The sequence below is a fragment of the Anser anser genome, assembly GCF_964211835.1.
Source record: "Anser anser genome assembly, chromosome: 14".
NCBI classification, from domain to species: domain Eukaryota; kingdom Metazoa; phylum Chordata; class Aves; order Anseriformes; family Anatidae; genus Anser; species Anser anser.
In genome coordinates, this window is record NC_139735.1 from 10,090,114 (window position 1) to 10,108,094 (window position 17,981).

A 17,981-nucleotide genomic window follows, 5' to 3' on the forward strand; every position below is an offset into this window, starting at 1 on the left:
CTGGTATAAGGGAGGGGATTGCCCAAAGGAATTAGGATTTGACTTGTCTTGGCCACCACATAAATGCTGGGAGAAGCACAGGAAAGTCTCTCTTTAGTCCGCTCCATTAAGAGCTGAGATGGAGCCCCAGCCCAGACAGTAGCTTGCAAAAATGTGGCTCTGTAGAGTCAGTCTGGAGCTTCAGACTTCACAGAGAGATGACAGCCATATGAGACTGCACTATCACCAACACGAAACTTTAATCAGCACTGAAAACACACGATCAACCTTGAAGGAGGCTTTTAAAGACTGAAATAAGTAAAAGATGTGCTACGATTTCAATTTAGCATCTCCCTCTCTCTGTTACTGTGATTAAAATCCACGGTTGATCTTGGAAGCTCTACAGCAGATTGTACAAAAACCATAATAACATTTGCAGTCATGGAACTTGCAGCTGGAGTTGAGTTGTTTGTTTTCTTTCGCTCTCCCATGAGTCTTCCTCAGTCTTTTTTTTTTTTTTTCACTTTGCTCCACATAGATTTTGATCTTTCCTTTATTAAATAGAAATAGCTATTCCCACTGACTCACTTATCTAATAATAGCTAGACCCTTTTAATTCAAATGATTTGAATCCTTTGAGGTTTTTTTTTATTATTTTTTTTAAAGTAAACATACGGTTAGGGTATTACTGGGAGAGTGGCAGTAGAAATACCATGGTCAAATTATCTTGTGACTCAATTCTGCAGAGCACACTGAATCCTTTTTAACACATTTCACAAGTACTCAGTAGTGACCTCTAACACCAGAGTGGTTTCTTTCCTGCAGTAGCTCAGTTTCACAACTCTGAACACACTTTTTTTTTTTTTTTTAAGGAAAACCATCCAAAGATTTTTATAAAACATTCTTTAGCCTTTGGGAATGAGCCAATTTAATGCCAGGGTATCATTCCATTTCAAAGAGCTGAAGGATTTGAGGAAACACAATCTGCTTTCTGAACAATGTGAGATGAATACAGTTGTGGTTTCATTAGAAGCCAGACTGCAGAGTTTGGATACAGAGCTCAACTTTTCCAAAGTTCAGCAGCAGCTCTTGGTTTGTCAGCTGTACTTTCCTGCAGCGCTCTTTCTGTGTCAGCCCTCCTTTCTAAGCCTGCTCCAGCAGGACAGGACACTTGCCTCAGGAGTAGATGACAAAGGAGACATTGCTGCTAGCCAAAATTTCTATCAGTCAGTCATTGGCCTTAAAACAGGGGAGGAGGGGAGGTCCCTCCATAAAGTCAGGAATCACCAATCAAAAGCATTAGCCCTTATTTTCAGCTATTTTATCACTGTGTTTGAGAGGATGCTGGAGAAAAGATTAAAGTTGCTCTTAAGACAAGATGATGCCTTGGCTACATCCTTACTCTGAGGCCATCAGAACCCATCTGGTCTTTTCTCAAGGTTACAGGACAGTCCAGAAATGTGCCCTGCTCCACAAGGACCCACGGAGAATCATTTTTGCACCCATTACATTTCTTCTCCATCACCCCTCCTGCACTGCCACATTTCCAAGCGAGTGCTGACATTCTGATAGGAATACCACAAAGTAGCACATCATGGTGCAAGCTGAAGAAAAGTATTTTTGCCTAGTTTTCATGTTAAAATTTTAGGGAAAAGCAAAATAGGCTTCTAAGAGAGTCATGGATCCAGGAGTTGTGGTTAGGCAACACGCTCTGTGCTCTGCCTGCTTTGAAGATCAGCTTGGTTTTAAGTGCAATTTTTCTGTTTTCAATTAAAAAATGGGCAGGGGTGTAGAGAATAACCCCCCAGTGATTAAAGCAGAAAACAGAAAGCTCTGAAGATGCCTCCTGAAAGCCAGAGCCATCTCATGCCCCACACAACGGCGCAGTCTCTGCTGCAGCCACGTTCTGCAGCTCCAGACACTCACCCGCCACCGCCACCACTGCCACGTCCCGGCACGTCACCAAAGAAACCTGCCCAAGCCACAGAGACACTCGGTCACATCTAGCTTTATTTTAATCCCGTCAGAAAAGTTCAAGAATTACACCAAAAAATACTTCAGTCTCTGCTACCTACTGACAAAAAATACACCACAAAATTATAAACTGTTCAGTGGTTTGCTGGAGTTCTGATTTTTGCTGGAGGGAGTGGTTTGTACATTTTGGGTAAGAAATGAATTTACAGGTGGAAGGAGAAGGAAGGATAGGAAATCAGACAATGGCATTTGGCACTACATTTTTAGCTATGCTATACAGTTATTTATCATGATGCCTGTAAGGACTGAGGAGTTCTGCCCTCATTTACACCCTCTAGTGTCTATGTATGCAAAATGAAGGACAAAACTGCCCAATGCGGGGGAAGAAGGGGTCAGTTCCTAATTTCCATCCCAGTCTAGCCACAAATCTGAAAAAGCAGCCTTAGTACAATGTGAATCTTGCCCTCCATGTGTGCTCTGATCCTGCTGCTCAGCCTCTCCCTGCCTGCACTACTGAGCAGCAGAACCACCTTGCAGAAATGGGCCAAGCAAAGGCTCTAAAAAACAGAGAATCCTTTTTTTAAATTTTTTAATCCCATCAGTCTGTTCTAGTTGTACATGCCATTTGTGAGGAGAGGATGTTTCACACTGGCCAGGATTGGACTAAGGTTGGGGTCTGGTCTGTGTATGCAAGCAGAGATTTGATGGGACGCTTGTAATCTGAGAGTACACTATGGCCACCCCTCTCTGATTATCTGGAATGAAACTCTATGCTGACATATCTGAAGCTGAAGGAGGGAAGCTGGAGCATCCCATTTCATGGGTGAGAGGAAAATTAGGGGCTGAGAAGTTAGAGGTTTAATGCTGTTTTATACTATCACCACTCTTGAAAGGCTCCACATGTTACAATGGCATTTCTTTGTCTCATGGTGACCCTCTGGAGGGAAGCCTCATGTAACTTACCAAAGGTCATGCAGGAAAGCCAAGCCAGAAGCAGAAACGAAGTCATCTCCTAACTCCTACCTCTAAGCTCAGAAGTATACCCATGATTTCTCTACAGCAGTTTTCATCCTGCTCCATATCCACACTCCAGCCAGGATTTCAGCCTCAGATCCCAGCCAAGATCACCAGCACAGTGCAGCTCTCTACAAATACCGAGATCTGCCTGGATTTGCTTAGGCCACTGTGCAGGGGTGTGTGCCTATGTCTTTGCATGTGTGTATGTGTGAGGGAGGAGGGGGGGATGCTTGCATTTATCAGCAAATGCACACTGATACTAGATTGGATTTGACAGCAAAATATCCCCCCTTTGGCAAGCTAAACAACACTGCAGTGTCTAACAGGTTCTCTCTACCCTGTCTCTCAAAAGGATTTCAGCTTATTTTTCAGCATCTTAAGTCTGTGCCACAGCTCTCCAGCAATGATGAAACTTTGCAGGATTCTCTTTGCTGCTTTTATCCTCTCTGGCTGTTTATCTAATTTGCTTTTTTTGTTTTTTAATTTCTTTTTCTAACAAATAGTTAAGCAATGATTTAAAAATATTTTTACATCGTAAGGTACAGTCAACATCAAACATGCCTTTGTACAAGAGCTCGACTCGGTTACAAATCAACGAGAACAATGCACGAAAAGAAATATCCATTAAGATGACTCCTGCACTTGGGTTCTATTTATTCCCACCGTGCCGTTAGCACAGCACCCTCTCTCAACTAGAGCAATGCAGTATAGACATGGTGTTGTCCCCCCACCCTCCCACTTTGCCCATCACCACTCGTTAACTTTAATGACCTTCTGTCTTGGCAGCCTTGGCTTCATGGTTTACCGACCCTGAAGACAGCCAAGGCGATACAGCCCGGGAGCTGGTCTGCTTGGCCATGCTGTAGTGGCTGATGACAGTGTAGAACCTGCCCCGGGAGTTGGAATCCTGTGCGGAGTAGTACGCGTCCAGCGAGGCCGGGATGCACCGCTTATGCTGGAAAAGGGGAGAAAGCAAGAGAAGTAAAGCAGAGTCCCACCAGCCTGAGGTTCTCCCTTTAAAAATCTCTGGGTTAGGTGTTTGCATGTATGATGTTTGACTCATATGCCTCAGCGAGAGCATCTGCTGCGCAGCCCCTACTGCCTTCCACTAGCCACGTGGGAATGCACAAAGTTTAGACTCGGGCAGCAGCCTTCCAAACCTGTTGCTATTGGCAACCCTGATTGCAGGCTGATTTCATTGCTGGATTGGAAACGAAGACTGTAAAATAAAGATCTGAGGGGTTTGGTATGTTACTGGCACATACAGAGATCAAGGCCCCTTGCTGGTGTCCTAGTGGAGTACATGGGGCAGCTCCTTCCCTGTGCTGGACTGAAAGCTCCATAGAGTGAAGTCCAGAATTAATCCCCAACCAGGCAGAGGACTGACAGAGGCTGCTCTGTTACTGTGTGTTATCCCTGACCTGTAGGACGACCACCTTGGATGGGGATGGTAGGAAGCACAGACCAACTGGCCAGCCCTTGTCAGAGCTTCTCATCTGTGCAGACACTGCCAATGTATCTCCTCTGCGCTACTGTGGGCACTTGTGTGCTAAGAACTGCACAGAGAAAATAATTCATTTTGCAACAGCTGTAAAAGAGCAATGAAATAGTAAAAATGCTGGACAGGTTGGTATTCACCAGATTCAAAGTAGCACCAATGACATAAAGGGCCTCAGGTATGATTATTATTAAATGATGAGGCTCCTCAACTCCCACATCAATGTGACTAGCTGAAATCTGAGTTCAAAGCCTTTTATCTTTTTAGAAGTTCAGGTTTGGATCTGTTTCTGAAATTCATGTCTGAGTCCCAACTTCGCTTTTATATAACCTAAGAGAATATTTCACAACGACTAACACACAAACATGCTTACTCTATTTTCCAGCTCGCAGAATAACCTCGGTGTGGTCAAGACTCCTACGTGTTTATGACTTTATTTGCAGCAAAGAGTCATTGAACTGTTTTGCAAAAGTTTTTTTAGTGTTTTTTTTGTTGTTGTTTTTTAAATCTCAACAGAGTAGACAAATAGTTCTCTGCAAATATTTGATATAAAACCACTGGGCAGCGGGTTTTTAGCAATTAGGTTACATGGTTTTGTTCTTGATGGACCTCAAAAGCACATCAAAAAATGAACCCCATAGGCAAATTTGGATTTCTTTGACAAAGGACACATGTGCCAGCACTCTGGGAGTTTGCTTTGCATTAAAATGTACAACAGTAAACCTCAGTCGCTTAAATGTGTGGGAAGAAAGCACAGGATTCCATCTGCAATAAATCCATTCACAAATATGAAGGATTGTTCCTGAACATCTGTCTGTAGTGTTCACCAAATGCTAATCCCAACAATTACAGTGTAACAGTAGCTGATGGAGGCAGATGCAAGTCCAAATTTCCCATAACACTTTTCCCATTTCAACACATTCTTGCCAAATGTTCTGTTTGGCCTGGTCAAAAAAGCAGACTAGACTGTAACCATGTAGTCAATTAGAGTATATCATTATCTCAGGCAATTCATCCATCTGAAGTTTCTTACCTTATAAACAAATCCATCTGGGCAACTGTGGTCGTAAGTAAAGGCTTTGTATACCACAAGAAACACTATGCAGGCAAGGAATGCAAGAGCCAGACTTATGAGAATAGTGACCTACAAAAGAGGGATAATGTTACTCTACATATGTTAAAATGGCATATGAGCAACCTCGTAATTAAATGACTTATAGTAACATCCATCCTAACAGACTGCAGTCTTCACTCCACTGTGCAGTACTTAACTAAGCATGGTAATTGAATGAATGCTAGATCTAATAGCCCCAAATTGTCACATCATTTCTATCCCCCTACAGACCTTCAGGAGTGCACGTTCCTGTGTTTAACCCACTGCAATAGATTCTCCTACGGCATTTGGTCTTCTCAGAGACTTTGTGTTCCCATGCTCTCAACTGAGATCTCTGCTGGCTCAGCAGGATTCACCAGCAGCCAGAGACTCCACATTTAGGGCCTGATCTGTGTGATAAGCTGCTTTACAGCCATGGCAAGAAATGCTTTTCTGATAGCAGATGGAGGTAGGAAGAAGGAAGCCTCTGTAGAACATGTCCCTTTGTGCTACCTGGGTGACGCTTCAAGGCTAAATTGCACCTCGAGTAGCTTACAGAAGGGAATCCTTCTCAATCTATCAAAGCTGTAAAAGGAGAACAGCCAACCACTGACAAAGGCCAGCATGTATGTCCCACCGCGTGTCCAAGAGCAGGCACGCAGGCATTGTGGCCGCTGTCTCTGTAAGCATTCCAGATCTCAGTGCTGGAGTTACCGGACACAAACAGGCCCAAGTACTCCCTCTCCTCACTCCCAAGCAGGCTGCACCATTCTGTTTCTTTGTTGCAGCTCCCTTCTTCCAGTTCTTCCAGGTCCCTCATGGATTGTTCACTTAACAGCTAGTTTGCTGTCCCCATTCGGATGTCTGGATTGAAGCCCTGACCCTTGGTTGTAGCTGAGCTAAAACTTGTGTCCTCCCTCAGGACTGAGTAAGAGTCCCAAATGCACTCTTGTTCATCTAGGAAGAGGTTCAAGTTCATAATCATCCCATCAGGGAAGTTGCACTTGGGTGTATATTTTGGTTTGAACACCTGGATGAGTACCAGCCCCATCTCCATTCTTTCCTTCCTCAAAGCTTTCTTGGTTCCAGCTGGTAATTCAGCAAATGCCATGTAAAAGGCTCTGGACTTTTACTGCTTAAATTACAGCAACCCATCCTGTTGAGACTGCTGTCTCACACTGATCCGGATTGACATGAAAAAATCATAATCCCTGGGGCTTCAGTGTTACCATGCAAACTGGGGCTCATAATCAAATGAACTCACTTACTGAGATGATGAGGGTGGGAACAGCAATAGAGGATCATTTAAGACTGCTGCACAGCCAGCAGCGTGGGCAGTGAGCAGAGGCAGCTCAGCAGCTTCCCCCGGCTCGCAGGCACTGCACACCAGCAGCCAGGATCGTACAGGAGGTTTGCCTGCACGGAGAAGGTGCCGCAATGTCCCCGTGTCTATGAGCCTGTGTGGGAGCTTTCGCTCAGGAAATTGCTACAGCAAAATACTGAGGCATGGATTTACAGGAGGGACGGGGATTAATGAGGCTTTTGCCTACCCCTAGCTTCAATCTGTGTGCCCCTGAACCCCACTTTTGCACCACAGCACCAGCAGCTGAGCCGAGGGCTGCAAATTCTCCTTCGTCACATCAAAACCGGTCCACTTGGAGAACCACAACGGTAGGACCAGGAAGGGACTGCCTGCTTACCACTGGCTAACACCCCTGCCTGCAGGCACGTTCCCACCGTACCATGCATCTGCTTATCCTCATAACCAAAACAGACCTCCAAAGTATGCCCTCTCCTCAATATCATGGCTGCCTCCACCTGTATGAAAGACAATCATTATCTCTTACTGCCCTAGCAAGGAAAAGCAATGCTTTTTTCATTTCTATCTAGTTATTCAGCTATTGTTCCACCCTACCTCTTTTTGTTGTTAAAATTATGTCACAATTATCTTTATTTTCTTGTACAGGTGTCCAAGGAAATTCAATAGTAGGTACAGGCAGAAATTGTATAGGAGATTGATTGGCCATGGTAGAAAGTGGGGAAATTCAGAGATAATTCCTGTAGTATAGTGATTAAGCTTGTCAGGAACAGCAGGTAATAAAGAATAAGCTGGACACATCTCAGAATTCATCAGTATAGTAGTACTAATATAACAACAATATTATATATCAATAAAATATATTAATTGCTTAATATTAGTTCACACTGAATTTTGCTCAAATTCTCTCCTTTGGTCATTAACATAGCTGTAATTCTGAGAACCTGTAAGATATGCAGTCCCTGCACAGACTCAAAGGGGCCACCGTAATTGCTTGCAGTGCAGGAAGGGACTTCTCTCCCTCATCCATCCTGCACTGCCTGGTGAGATGTATTCCTACGCACGTAGCACATTGGGACTATTTCTTAGAGAAGCTAAATCAACCCTAGCCAATGCTGGAAGATCCAGAACCACAATCTTGGTGTCTCTTTTAAGACCAAAAAAAAATAAAAATAAAAAGAGTGAATTTAAATCTTCACGTATGATGTCAAATCTGACCCAACACATACAGTTCAAAACTCAGGAGAGAGAGGTATGAAGATTATATCTAGCAAGAGAAATTCATAAATTCATTGTTAAGTCAGAATATCTTAGAATAAAAGTGTAAAAGGGTACGATGATTGGGTAAGACTGGGGCTAATGGGCTGTTCCAGTGGTGACCAGTTCACTGCAGCCCTGACTCTCCTTTTAGGATGACTGCCCAAATTAACCTCCTCCTTGGGGCCTAATCTGCTGCAAAATGGGTCAATTAAGCATAAGGCAGCCGTAGGAGGAGAAGCACTTACTGCTGGATCTCATCAGAAAACACGTGTAAGAGAGTCCTGGTGTGCTGAAGAGGTAGCTGGTAAAAAAGTACAGTTGTATGAATTTCAGTAGTCTGACCAAAAAAATATGGGCTCTACCTCCTCTCCAGCAAGGCACATTTGCCTGCAAGTTTGAATGGAAATATTTCAGACCAGTTTTATTGTAGCCCATGGGTTCCCAACCCAGGGAAGCCATGTCCCTTTTCATAGGAGTGAAGAGGTAGAAGCCTCAGTTGGATTCAAAGGAGGTGGAAATAGAATTTTCCATGATTTCTGCCCCCAAGAGAAGTCATACTACACCTGAAAGAAATGAAAAAATGTCACTTTGAAGAAGTATAGTCAAAAGGAGAGAATTCCTGGATTATGTATGACAACACTCAACCTTATCCAACAGCAGAGCTGCAAAAAAGATCCTTCTCCTGAAAGACCCAGCTCTGGCAGGCCAATGTGGAAGAGCATTTCCCTCTGTAAAATAAATGTCCATCAACTCTTCTCCATTTAAAAGAGGAGCATAGTAGGCCTAGTACCTCCTCTCGTAACAGTTTAAGTAGTAATGCAAAGATGACAATGACACAGGTCTCCTTTGAGGTTAGTTTGAAGGCACTAAAGCAAGACATACACCTTGGTCTACCAAATCCAGTGTTTAGAGGGCAGTCCTGGCTACAAATTCAGCAAGTAAGAAATGCTCAGCTCTCCAGTTTGGTTTGCTGTAATTACAATGTACAGTGAATGAAGAAATCTTGCTTGGGTTAACCTGGAGAAAAAAACTTGGGCTCACATCAAAGGAAGAGACAAAGTGAGCTGAAATTACACCAAATACCACCCAGGAATGCATAGGGCATAACTCAGTGAGGAAGTACCTCTCGTTTCTGAGAAATATGAAGGTGTTCATCCTCTAGCTTTCTTTAGCAAATACAGCCTTCATCACAAGGGCTAGCAAGAGATGCACACCTGCAGGTTGCACACCCTGTGCACACAATTCCTCCTGCCCTAATGTCTGCATGGCACCTTCCTCCTCCTCCTCTTCATCACAGTTTCCTCCAAATGGGGCTGACTGCACCTAAAGAGGATGTGAAAGGGGAATGTCCCGTTGGCTGTGGGATGTCTCCCTCACCCAGAACAAATCTGTCTGCCTTCCCCATGAGCTGCCACGAAAGTGGCTTTAAATGCTTCTCATTCTGAGCCAGATAAAATGGCCACGTTTTTCCTTTAGCCTTGAAAAATGGAAAGAACTGAGCTGTCTGGAGCAAGAACGAATGTCCCTTTTTTTGTTAAATCCCCTGTACACGCACAGCCTATGGAAATGACCATTAGTAATGTGATTTGACTGGTTCCTTTCATCTTGTCTGCCCACTGAGCACCTAAAAATAATAAATGCCCCTCTGCTCTGGCGCTCTGTTCCAGCAAAGTGCTGACACCCAATTCATTACCTCCTGGGAGCAGGTCCCTTCCGCTGAGCTTTCCCCTCCCTCCCGGGTGTAATTGAGCCCATTCTCACCTCCCTCCTGCCGCTTCACGCACTTGCAAAATTACAGTGTGACACAATATTACACATGATGATACATAGTGTAAAATTGCTCTAGGATGAAATGTCATGTAAGATGTTAAAACCCAGAGGAAAGGGAAGGGAAAAAAAACCACCCCCAGATATTTCGCCAAGCCAGAGCTAAGATCCACCTCTATTCCAGGGAATACTTCATTAGCATTCAAACACCAAAGAATCACAGGGCTGCAATACCTAATAAACCTCCACTTTTTTTTTTTTTTTATGAATAACATGAACCTTGGCAGTCCCTAAGCAATATAAACACTCACAGAGGGGAAATAAAATTTAGTGAGCAGATAAAACCTCGAAGTGCCGCAGGCATGAATCTGTCACGTGTGACTGCTCGAGTGGGTAGCTGGAGGGCAGGATTTGCCCACCCCTTCCCCAAAGTCATATACAGCTCCCAAAGGCTCCCTTAGGAAGGGAGTGCTGCAGAGAGAACATCACTACCACACTGAGGAACTCCCCATCCACCAGAAAACATGGAAAAAGGCTTGATCTAAGGCCCCTGACTTCGATGAAGGCTGATTTCATTTGCTCATCAAGAAGAGCGCACTTAGCTCAGTTCTTCCCCATCCTTCCATAGATGAAGCACATACTGCATTTTCACAACAGCACAGATTAAAAAATAAATAAAAAAAAACCCACTCTCATCAAGCAACAGGACATGTTTGCCACTAGGTTTTGCTCCAGTGAGATGATAAATTGTAATGGTGTTAGCAGTGTTCCTGTCAACCTGGCTTTTCGTACTGCCCGTTGAAGTATCTCTCCTGTTCTCTTTGATTTCAGCGACTGCCCATTATTATTTTTTGCCTCAAAAATTTCCTTTTTTCCACTCTAGCTGCAGTGAAAAAGCCTCATTTAAAAGCAAACCAGAGAACAATGCCACATCCAAACAGCAGGGCATTCCTTAATAGCCACTTCCCTTCTACATTTTTATTCCATATTGTCTTCCAAATTTGTATTATTCTTAGCCAAAAAAAATATCCATTCTGTGGCCTTAGTTTGCAGAGAGGATACGCACCCTTCATTCCCTATGGGAATCAACAAGATCAAAGAGCAGCAGGTCCCTCCAAAACCCAAGCCTTAAGGGCTTTGACTTGCACAGGGGGGTTTGCCAGCCCTACTGGTGACCTGCTGAGCCACCGAGCCCGCAGAGAGCCACACACTGGCATTGGGCTGGTACTGACTGCCACGCAGAGCAGTGAAGAGCCTTAAGAGTCCTGGGAAATCTACATCCTCTGGACATACCGGGGAAAAATAAAAAAAAAAAAAGGAAGCAGAGAAAGGCAGATCCTGAGCTGAGGCTGATGGGGTTACTACTGCATAGAGCAAATATTCATAAGGAACATTTTTCAGGCAGTGCAGGTGGGGGAAGGGGCTGTCAGCAGATGGCAGCTCCCTCAAATTTATGCACTGTTTGAACTGAGTTGACAAATATTTTTTTTCCCAGTGGGGACTGGATGCAGACTGCTCTCTGTTAGTATTCAGCATCCAACCTGTGCTGGTGAGTTGCGGGGGTGTGGGTTTTTTTTCCACATAAGCCACATATTACTTGCATTACCAGCTAGAGGAATATAACTTATAATCATGGCTCTGGTGTCAGGGCTTCTCATTCCACCTTTTTTTTTTTTTTTTTCCCCACAGGCTCTGCTGATGATGTCACACCCTGTGAGGACTCAGCATAAAGGTAGTAAAAAAAAATAAAATAAAAAATAAAAAAATGGTTAGGGAGAGAAAAGAACATGAGCATTCAAATGCAAGCCATCTCACAATGAGACACAGAAAACTATGTTCTACAAAACTGTCCTACTGAGGAAAGAAAGGTCTGTTTTTTCTAATTCAAAACACAGTCATAATTAATCTAAAAGATTTGCTCTGTACAATATGGTCAGCAGAGGGAGCTCAGTAAGATTCGAGAAAGATTAGGCATTTATATGGAGATCCTCCACATGGCTTAAGCTAGGGCTCAATAAAACAAAAGGAACAGCCCCACCAAGTTCCCAAATTTGATAAATTGAACCAGTCAGTCAGATCTAGACCCACAAAAGCAGCTGAATGTCTAAATCTCCTTTATTTTCCTACACTGCAGTAGTAATTCAGCACCATCTGTAGGTGTCTTCAGAGGGGTAAGAAATGGTCCATTCTGGGCTTTCCTACATTGCTCTGACATTTCTGGTTCTGGGTCACTAAACTGGGTTTCCAACTCAGAAGGGCAGCTCGTCTAGTACAGCCCTGCAATTCCAGTGCTCCAACACTAAGGCTCAGTCCTATCACAGCCCGTGCTCAGGCAGCAGCCTTGTCATCTGCTGCCTGAAATCCATTCTGAAGATCACTGTGCTGCCATTTCTCTGGGGGGAAAACAGCTGCACCGAGTCCAGCTTTGGAGGAACTCAGCAAGAACCTCCTGCTGTTTGCACAAGCCTCAGGTGTCCAGGTGTTTAAATCCATCCTCCATTTGTCACAAAAATGGAGCAGCTCTCAGAATGCAAACAGACAACATGATCTCTATCAATCTGTCTGAAGAAAGCTGCAGAAAATCTCTCCAGTGCTCATGCAATTGGTGTATGAGGTTAGAGAGCACAGCTTTTCATCCACTTGGATAGGACTTGGATATCATCAAACATGATATCTGTTTTTTTCTAAACCTGGCACATAGCTGTTTGACTCTGGATACCTTTCCCACTGCCCAGAGCACTCAAAATATATGCTTATATATGCTTAAGACAGCAGCCAGGAAGAAGCCACAGCCAGGAAAAGCACTGCTATCTACAGAACTGTCCAGACAAGCAGCACCCAGAGAAGAGTTAATGCTCTCAGAGTGCACAGAGTGGTGTGCTACTGTCAAGAAGATCTGAGCTTAATTCCTGGGTAAAGATTATTTACCATGGAAAAATCCCTGGAAATTCTCCACTGTTTTCCTAATCTTATCAGCTGTGATGGAAATAGGGGACCTTGGGAGCCAGATGCCTCCGTCCATTCCTGCACTGCAGTCTCACTGTCTTTGCAGTCAAGTTTGTCCGGAAACAATGCCACTGCAGATGCCATGTCTGGCTCTCCAGGATACACTCAGTGTTGCTGGGTATTGGGAAATTTCATGACCTTTAATAGGCAATTCAGCTGAAGAAATTCTGTTGTTTTTAGTTTTTTTCTTTGTAAAGTAATTTTGCCTCCGAATGAGGCAAAATTTGTTGTAAACAAAAATGGCAGAAATTCCATCAAGATTATTTTCATACGAGGGTGTAAGAGCTATGCTTGGAAAAGCTACAAGGCTCTTTCAGTAGTTTATGCTAATGCCATCCCACCTGGAAATCTCTCAACCCATTGACAACCTAGTTAACAACCTAGAATAAAATCGCAAAATCATCAATCAATTTGCCAGTGAGCCAGTCCCAGAGCTCCTGCTGCTCAGTAGAAATTTTTGAGCTCCAAGGGCATCTCACTACACTATCATATGCTCATGATCTCGTTATAACAATTTATGCCTGACAGTGAAAAATTTAGGAGAGCAACTTTTTTCCCTTCATTCCATAACTTCTTTTATCCGATAATTAGATGTAAGATTGACAACATTAAATCTTGACATGAAAGCTACACCTAAAGTGAAAGACTCTGGAGCACGTCCCAGCTCCAGATTCAGATGTCTATCCTGGCTGCCTCCCACCTGTAAGTCTAGATGAAATTCAAATATGAACCATCCCAAAATCTGAATCCTGTAAGAAAAAACAAACATAGGCACAGAGGGAGCCACTAGGTGACAGGTTACTCAGATGGACCCCAAGAAGAGTTTCTCCACTGTCTAGACTCAGCCAAGGCAGTGTAGGGCACTGCACCCCATTACACAGACTGATCTGCTCCGCCAGTAAAACTCATTTGGCTACACTTCTTCGAAAACGGCATTTCAGTCTTGATTTATAACAACCTTTTTGTAATAAGTTGCTGGTTTTGCTGATTTTCTGAGAACAGCTTAACCTCTGAATTTTGAAAGGCTAAGAGGAAAAAAATGTGGCACAATTGGGTCTTTATTTTCCTGGTGCTGTTCAAGAAGATGTAGGATTTGTCCTTCATTATAACAGCACAGCTTTATTCCGGATGGTGTCCAGATTCTCAAGTAGCCTTTAAGAGATGCTTTGTCAAAACTATGGGAAAATACTCCTTCATGCTACATGGCTTTTTACATGAAGCTTTGGGGTTTGGATTTTTACACCTGTATCTTAGAATCCATAACCATAAAACAACTTGGCCCCAATTCTCCTAAGACCACTGAACACCAGCCAGGAGGATGTTATAATCTTGGGGTGCAAAACCATCTCACATCTGTTCCATTATTTTATGGGTTTCCTTCAGTCCACACAGCCCAACAATCAAAATACAAAGGATTTACAGGGAAAGGACATAGAAAAGAGAGGGTCATCTCTCCAACTACCCTAAGCTCCAAAGGCATCCACTTGAAAAATCATTAGTTATCTCCAAGCCAGTTTGCTATCTCCACCATGTCCTTTTTGGCTCTACCCATTTTTCCATACACCACTCCACCACATCCCCTCCTGTGAACCTCTTCATGTTTGCAAATCTTTAAAAGAAGCATCTATCTGCTGAGATGGCTAGGTACCCACCAGCAATTCCTCTGCTCTGTGCCTTGTAAAGCTGTGAGTGCAGCACGAGTGTGGAACAAGAACACCATGTTTCTAAGCAATTTGTCAAATAATTAAATTATGTGCACAATAACTAGCTGGCTCAATTATATTAGCCAGTCTCCATCATGTAATATAATTTCTAGTGGCTGTTTAGGCACTAATAGCCTCAGATCTTTTTAACTGTGCCTGGTGCCAGCTGCGGTCTGCATGATGCCTTTCTGTGCCAAGTTAAACCCCTTGAATGGAAAATTCATGGCTCAGTTTACAAGCCCCTGTTCCTTATGGAAGCTCTGAAATGCCATTTTCAATGAGGATGCTTCAACTGTTGAATATTAGTGAATTTCCACTTAGGTAAATAAAAAGCTCCATTTGTTTTGCTTTTTCTTTTCTGCCATTTACTGCCATTAAAAATGTTTCATCTGTTACCTTAATATAAGTTTATTGGAAGACAAACCAAACAGGGTTTTTTGCCTGCTAACAACAAGAACTTTCCAACATGTCCCATGTTACACATGACACACAGATTTTTAGCATTCAAACCATGTTATGTGTGCAGAAGACTGGATGACTTCTTCATGAGCCGCAGTGGTGCAAACAAAGTCATATTTTGAGCTCTTTCTGTTAAAATGTAAAGCCCTTCTCCTTACAGCAGGAGAAGCACAGTCCTTTATGCTCGGAATAGACTGGTATATTGAGATGCTATACAATTGCTTTTGGGAACACCAAATAAATACATGGTCTTTTGGGCAGAACATAAAGGTGTTAAAATGTCTTTTTCCCCTCCTCCTACAAGATTTTTTTTCCCTTTTTCAACCACATGAGCCTTCCCTTCTCATTTGTATTACTCTGATCCCTTCAGAAGAACATAACAGAGAAGCAAACACACAAAAATAAAAAAGTGGGCTGAACCACTGCTTGTAATGGTGCTTTTCTTCCCAAGCCCATGGTCCTATTCACAAAATGGTACGCCATTTCATGGAAACACGATCTGAGCAATTCTGGAAGAGGCTTCCTTTCAGATTAATAGTTTGAGATTTTATTTTTTTTTCCCATTTTTAATCCAATTAATGGGATTGTAGTAGACAGCCACATCATCTCCACAGCTAGCCCCTCCACAGTGACGTACTGCAATTTCCCATTGCATTGTGCAAAGTCCTGGATGTGACATTTCCTCCGGTCATTGCAAGCAGAACATGACAATGGATGCCTCAGCTCATCAAGAACCCTTTTTAAATGCATTAACAGGAATACAAAATAAATCAAGTCATCAATAAAATGTCTCCTTGCCTACCCTTTGCCTGCCAAGACTCAACCTCTGAAGAGTCTCACGCATGCAAAATCTTCCCTTCTCCCTGCTTCCCTCCACTGGATTTGGCACAGGGAAAGTACTAGGAGCTCGAGTAAGAACAGGTCCAGGGATTAGCACATGGCAACAGATTTGGGAAAAGCTGGTTTTGTTCCTTGTTCCACTACCAGCTTTCTGTGAGACCTGGCACTCACTCAGGTCCAGCTCCATCGCTTGCTGGAGTACCGCTGGTACTCACAGACCCTCTACAAGATCCACCCAAAGCTGCAAGCATCTTTGTCTCCAAAACCTTGGCCTTCTCTGGGCCCCCGTCTGCAAAACCACCCAAGCACTGACACCATCCCACAGCTGAGAATTGGGCAGGCTCTAATGAAAATCTGAGGTCTGTTTCCTTTACAAAATATCCCTTTTGGGCAGGACATACAGGACAATTCTTGAAGCAAACCTTTCAGTATTGACGTATTAAGGCTAAGGCACAAAATGGTATTCCTCCAGGCACATTTTCCTGTGTATTTGCCTCTCCAATCTTTTTTCTGTATTTTGATTTTACGTGTGACACTACCATTTTCCACATTAGCCACCACAACGGGAGACTGGATTTAAAAATGCCTGGAACAGTTTAAGCTCTTTATACATCAGGGAACAAGATAACTTTCCCCTTCCACTCCCCAGTCCCACAGAAGGTCAAGCTTGCACATATTGAAACATATTCATTCAGTGCACCCTTGTGGTTAAAAAAAATCAATTGAAAGTTTGTTCCTTCAAAAAGGTCAAAATAATCACATGCACTTCAGCATCTATGTCTATCATCATGGGTCAGGAAATAAAGCTAATAATATGGCAGCATTCATGGTCCAGTACACCCATTTATCTTAAAAAACTTATTCCTATTATGTGGGTGCTTCAGACAAGGACAGAGTGAGGACTTGGAGAGCTAAGTGTTCCCTAGGTAACTTATGAATTAAAAGCCTTTCTATTTTAAATTAGAAATGTGAAGCTTTATTGCTGCAAATGACTTATAAAAGCTACTCTTTTAAAAACAAACAACAAAAATGAATAATCTTGCTGATTATGATCCCTTCAAAGGCATGAGGCCAGTTCCATTAACTGTGGATGTGGCCCAACAGGCTTAATACATCTGCAAGTACTAACAAGAGGGAGCTCAGGTCTGTTTAACATTCAATCAGCAGCCCATGCTGCTTTATAAATAGAGAGTATTAAAACATTACATGGAAAAAATATATATGAGTGAAGCATTTCACTTCCCTGATTATTTTTTTTTTAGCATTCTGTGGTTTGGCTGCAATATTCCAAATGCACTTCACAACAGTCAATAAACTTTGCCTTGGATTCAGTCAGCTGAAATCTCTTCCCTCTCCATTCCATCCTCTTTTGCTACAATAGCCAAACTAGCGTTAAGCATCTTTCATTCCATCTCAAATGCTGACAAGAAAATCACACAACAAATAGGGTTTACTGTGGGGCAGCAGAGATACCAGAAGGTACCATGGCATTGTGTTGTTGAAGACAAAGATGCAATGTAAGAAATCATTTGAATTAAATGGAAGCTGCGATTTCTTTTTGTAATTAGCAGAATTACTCCCTGCAGTCCCTTATGAAAATCTTTGTCATGCATTTTGTTCCAAAGAAAAGGGTCAGCTGAGGTTTCTCTTTCTTTTGCTCTGTAACTCCTTTTTTCCTCCAATACAACACAGTTTAGAAAATCCAGATTCAGCAGGTCTACCTCACAAGCTTTTAGTCATGTGAATACTCTCTGTGACTTCCATTTTTAGACAGTTTCTGCATAGCAATTAGCTTTTTTTTCCTCTCCAAAAAATCAATTAAAGAAAAAAAATAACCCTGAAAAATTCTCTTCAGCTGATTATTCTGTCAGTGCTCACAGGTGGCAAAAAATATATATTTCAGGTGTTTTTTCTAACTTTGCAAAAGAGTGAGTGTGTGTGTCTAACAAAGAATACAAAACAATAACATATGTTAAGGAATGATCCATTTCATACAAAAGCCATATCTTTTTCTTTTTTTTTTTTTCTTTATTTTGTAGGTAGTTCTCAGCCTGGTCTTACAGAGCA

The 17,981-nt window shown here is 42.8% G+C and overlaps 1 protein-coding gene and 1 long non-coding RNA gene across 2 annotated transcripts in view; one reads left to right on the forward strand and one right to left on the reverse strand.

Annotated features, from left to right (window-relative positions):
• Positions 1 to 17,981, forward strand: part of LOC310881402 — a 133,844-nt gene that overhangs the window by 108,523 nt on the left and 7,340 nt on the right. Inside the window, exon 2 of the long non-coding RNA XR_014572353.1 lies at positions 11,596 to 11,638. This is a non-coding gene — a long non-coding RNA (uncharacterized lncRNA). The remainder of the gene's footprint in view (positions 1 to 11,595; positions 11,639 to 17,981) is intronic.
• The window catches only part of NSG2 (neuronal vesicle trafficking associated 2), a 37,829-nt gene continuing 21,819 nt past the window's right edge, over positions 1,972 to 17,981 (reverse strand). The window contains exons 4-5 of the mRNA XM_083798715.1: positions 5,502 to 5,612; positions 1,972 to 3,925 (exon numbers count right to left, since the gene is read on the reverse strand). Coding sequence (XP_083654841.1) covers positions 3,734 to 3,925; positions 5,502 to 5,612 — 303 coding nt within the window. The 3' untranslated portion in view covers positions 1,972 to 3,733. The remainder of the gene's footprint in view (positions 3,926 to 5,501; positions 5,613 to 17,981) is intronic.